The 4959-nt window shown below is 39.1% G+C and overlaps 1 protein-coding gene across 1 annotated transcript; it reads right to left on the reverse strand.

The window, feature by feature from the left end:
- Positions 1 to 361: 361 nt before the first annotated feature.
- LOC105688297 (enolase) lies at positions 362 to 3404 on the reverse strand. The gene is made up of 7 exons (XM_012404454.3): positions 3186 to 3404; positions 2458 to 2563; positions 2211 to 2384; positions 1923 to 2080; positions 1488 to 1788; positions 1111 to 1397; positions 362 to 1020 (listed from the first exon to the last, which is right to left on the reverse strand). The coding sequence occupies exons 2-7, from the start codon at positions 2518 to 2520 to the stop codon at positions 699 to 701; spliced, it is 1305 nt and encodes a 434-aa protein (XP_012259877.1). The 5' UTR covers positions 2521 to 2563; positions 3186 to 3404; the 3' UTR covers positions 362 to 698.
- Positions 3405 to 4959: the final 1555 nt, after the last annotated feature.

The following is a 4959-nucleotide window of genomic DNA, read 5'->3' on the forward strand; positions in this document are numbered from 1 at the left end:
CTTTCAAGAATACTAAACCTTTAATAACCACTATACCAATGATGAATGACAAAATTTCGTTATTCGCTGCCCGTGATATGAAGTGATACCAATTGATTCATGCTGATTAGCTACTTATTTAAAAACCGATACAATCGAGGGTATAAAAAAACGAACAAACGCAAAAAGTCCAGATGAAAAATGTGCTCTCGATCGAAGGACGGCGTGGCGCGACATTATTTATTCTTTCATAATATTTTCATGATTTAAAGACATTCCAAACTTTTCAGTCGCTACGTCGCTTTATCTCTTTTCTGGTCATTACGAGTGTGCTCGTAAGTACGATGACACAAGGATGACTGTGAACAACAGCAACAGCAACGACAGTAATATTATTATTATTATTGTTATGAAATAATAATTTATAATGCTTTTAGCGATGTAACGCAATTGTCACCAATATTTTATATGTAAAAACGAGTGATCACTTTTTTTATGGATGAGACATCATTTACTTGCAATTACCATCATATATGTCGAGTATAGGGTCTCCTACAGATACAGAAAAATGCTTGCCTCATAGGATTATTTCCATTCCTATAACAAGTACACACTGTTCAATGAACATTGCTTCGTTGAGTGAATAAATTAGAGGGCATATTATTCTCAATGACGACATATTAATAGAACAAATCCATCTTTCTAAAATCAAGGATAACTTAGGCTGTGGGGTTGCGGAATTTCTCCCCAGCATACTTTGCCGCAGCTCCCAATTCTTCCTCAATACGGAGAATTTGGTTGTATTTTGCAAGACGCTCGGAGCGGCAAGGAGCTCCCGTCTTTATCTGGCCGGTTGAAAGACCCACTACCAAATCGGCGATGAAAGTGTCTTCAGTTTCTCCAGAACGATGGGATACCATGGTGCCCCAGCCATTAGATTTAGCTAACTTGTGAGCATTGATCGATTCGGTAACGCTGCCAATTTGGTTGACTTTTAAGAGCAGGCAGTTACAAGCTTTTGTATCCACAGCTTTTTGGATGCTGTAAGTTTGATTAGATGATTTTCAAACAAGTCCCCGCTAAACTACAACTAAATAGCATGTATATCTCATACATTATAGGATCGCTTACCGAATGGGATTGGTCACAGTGAGATCATCCCCGACGATCTGAATTGTTGTCGATGAGGTAAGAGAAGTCCAAGAGTCCCAGCCATCTTGGTCGAAGGGATCTTCAATCGAAACGATCGGATAATTCTTAACGAAGTCTAAGTAAAGATTCTTCAAGGCTTCTGGTTCAAGGTAAGTACTGGGATCAGAAGCTTCATTCTTGAAGTCCAAATCATATTTGCCGTTTTTGTGAAATTCAGATGCCGCTACGTCCATCCCAATTTTAATCTTGCCTTCATAGCCAGCAGCCTGTAGCGAAATTTTTTTTTTTTTTTTGCTGCTAGTAATATCTTAAAAACTTTCATCTACTCAAGAAATATTCTGTTATCAATGAAATACCTTTATAGCATCAATGATGAGGTTGAGTGCTTCTTTATTGTCTTGTATGTTTGGTGCAAAGCCACCTTCGTCACCAACAGCAGTAGCGTCAAGTCCAAATTTCTTCTTGATGCCCGCCTTCAGATAATGGTAGACTTCACTTCCCATTTTCATAGCTTCGGTAAAGTTTACTGCTCCAATTGGTAGGATCATGAACTCTTGCATGGCGAGTTTATTGCCTGCATGTGAACCCCCATTAATAACATTAAACGCGGGTACCGGGAGGATAATGTCGGGGTTTCCAGCCAGCTCTGCAATGTATCTAAAAAAATTTGAGGCAAATCTCAGATAATTGAATTCCTACAATCAAGTATCCATACATACAAGTAGTGATCCATTTGATAGTAAGTTTTAATGATTGCCAGTACTGATTACTAAACGAGAGTAATAGCTCACTTGTATAGAGGTATTCCTTTCTTCACAGCTCCAGCTTTGCAAACAGCAAGTGAAACTCCAAGTATAGCATTTGCTCCAAGGGTTGATTTGTTCGGAGTTCCATCGATCTTGAGCAGCAGATTGTCGATATCTACTTGCTGGGTGACTTCCAGACCTGACTGCATGAGGTAAATTGATTCCGATTGAAAGTACTTGAATTTCATCGACTTATGATCAACAAGATCAGACTGTTTCCTAACAATTGAATCATTACACTCACAATAAAAGGAGACTATGATTAACTTCTACCTTAATTAGTTGTGGAGCAATGATGCTGTTGATGTTATCAACAGCCTTGAAAACTGACTTTCCATGATACTTGGACTTGTCATTGTCGCGAAGTTCCAAAGCTTCGTGAACTCCAGTAGACGCGCCAGATGGGACAGCAGCACGGAATAAACCATTCTCAGTCACCAAGTCAACCTGTATGACGAATGAATTTGAAATTAGATATTTCAAATCGCATTTATGTCTGTCTTTCTGCAAAGTAACTAACCTCTACTGTTGGGTTACCACGGGAATCATAGATCTGACGTGCCTTGATGCTTTGGATTGGCATTTTGCTTGTGGCAGAAGAGTAACCGTACTTGATGATAAAAGATCTGGAAAATAAAGTAACTTGCAAATTCTCCAAAAATATTAAAAAAAAAAAGCAGAGAATTCTGTATGGGCATAGATATATTGAGTATAGGTATTTGCCAGGAATTGCTTGTGTAACAAGACTTCCTCCCTTATATCAATAAATTATCGACTTGCGTTTACTGATGGTCTAGGGCTCTTATTTTCGATTCATAATTTCGGAAGAATCTCGGAAACACATCTGTGTGATGCCAGTTGACGTTGACATCCAAATGGTTGCAATTGATTCGACCTTACCAAGGTCAAAGCATTTGTTCGGGACATACACCTTAGAGCGTTGTGTACGAACAGAATAGACAGAAATAATATCTCATAAATCAATTGCCGCTATTTTATTTCCGTAAGGTCGACAATAGATTAATTTATTACTTGCAACAGGCAAAACCTCTCAACGGAATTTCGACCGAAGAAAGCGAACGCCCGGCACGAAGAATCAGCATCGGTGTTCAGATAGAGAAAAGCTTGCAATAAAAAAGCTTCTACAACGCTGCAAAACTCACAGAAATCGTTTGTGACGTGTGAAAAACATAGGAAGTGCAGATCCCGAAAACTATAGATTGGAGTGGTACGAGGTATTTCACTTACCTAAGAGGGCAAAAGACAACGGCTCAGCTTCGGGCTCAGCTATGGCTCGATTCAGACTGATCAAGCTATGACCTACTTCTGACCTCTATCACTCACCGCCGTTTGGCGACCAGCAGCCACCCGCCTCTGTTATATCGATCGCGCGTTTTGTAAAGAATTGAGAGATCGTCTTGTTAGTTGATTCGTTGTTGATTCGTCTGCTATGCGGCGTAATGATTAGGACAGACTCAATTCAAATGATAGTTTTCCAATTTTGCAACATTCCTTAAATTTTTTTCGTCAGTTCTGCCACGTGACGTTAGAAATAATGCAACATGCAGTACCTACCGATCTAGGGTATACAGACATGTGCGTAATTAGACTATACATGTGCGTTGACTGAAGATAACTACTTTTTTTTCTGGGTAACTCTTCTTACTGGGTAACTCCCTTTGTCGGGTAACCTTCCTTGCCGGGTAACTCTCCTTGCTGGGTAACCATTCTTTCTGTCTAAGGTTTGTATCTTGGGCATAGGTACAAATTCCATTCATAAACCATCGTCACTTTCAGATTATCGATCGAATTTTTCTAGCTTTTCTGCCTCTTGCGTTATAGTATACTATGTATAGTATACCTATAGGTATCACTATTTTAACAGTAGGGACATCCCCAAATTTTCCATAGGCATCATAAACATCCGCCGTTATCGGTACATTCTATATCTACTTGTGCAGCTGGAGAATCAGGTGCTTCATTTGATTGTCAACGGCTCGTTAGATTTTTTCACTTATCTGTCTGCAATAACAAGACGAAACCTCTGACGATTAGCAGATCGAAACAATTCACAGAAGGATGAGTCGAAAATGTATGATGTATACGATTTACATCATGGTCTTCACAGGATGTTGAGCAAAGAGTGATTTGTAGAAGAAATATGATCATGATCCGAATCCAATTTTCATGCTCGCGTGCCATTCAAGAGTTGGCATCTTGAAAGTACCAACTATTCCCTGATATTACTGAACACGTGGCTGATACATTCATCCCAGATAATTCCAAGCTCACCTGATTAGACTGACATAAAAAAACTGGCTACACAGTATATTGAAATGAATTGACAAAGAAAAACGCCTCATCAATAATTAACTCTAACACTCCCCACTACTCAGTCGACATATTGTAAGGTCACCGATAGCCCTCTTGCTTCTGCAGTGGGCTACAAATTCCTCTCTATAACTCTTATTATTTCTCTTTAATACGCGGAATATTTTTGTCAGTAGTCTATTAGACGTCAACATTCTCGAACCTGGTTAACATTCTCCAACCTGGTAATGTTAAATGTATTCCTCTATTGCAGGCTTTTCCAAACTTTTTATTTGATTGAGCAATTTGGAGGGTCTTTGGTTTTTGATGGAGCAAATCATGTAATTTAAAGAGTATGCAATCTCGCATAAGTATGGTTTCTATAATGTTGTATCAGTGATTGTAAGCCTACCAAATACCAAAGATCAGGGCATGAAGCGCAGTTCCAACACATGCGGACAGTACGGTTATTCCCCCAGAGATTGGAGTTACCTCAGATTGTTATAATCTTTATATACATACCTATACATACTCAAAATGAAAAGGTTTAATAACTCCGTCGCACGTCCAATATCTGGATCGGTCATCGTCACTGGACGACCTTGTCATTGACATCGGATATTGCCATTGTATTCGATCGACGTGTCTGTACAAGATGATTATACAATCATTTAATTAAGTCCTCCCGAGTACCTCATAATTATAACAAGCG

This window comes from Athalia rosae, chromosome 4 (genome assembly GCF_917208135.1).
Source record: "Athalia rosae chromosome 4, iyAthRosa1.1, whole genome shotgun sequence".
Classification (NCBI taxonomy): Eukaryota; Metazoa; Arthropoda; class Insecta; order Hymenoptera; family Athaliidae; genus Athalia; species Athalia rosae.

Excerpts from the sequence above, each read along its gene's own strand:
- LOC105688297 (XM_012404454.3), bottom strand. The coding sequence starts at position 2,520 with ATGCCAATCCAAAGCATCAAGGCACGTCAGATCTATGATTCCCGTGGT. Across the intron at positions 2,081-2,210 it reads TTGCTCCACAACTAATTAAG|TCAGGTCTGGAAGTCACCCA; the intron begins GTAGAAGTTAAT and ends TACCTCATGCAG. Across the intron at positions 1,021-1,110 it reads ACTGTGACCAATCCCATTCG|CATCCAAAAAGCTGTGGATA; the intron begins GTAAGCGATCCT and ends TCAAACTTACAG.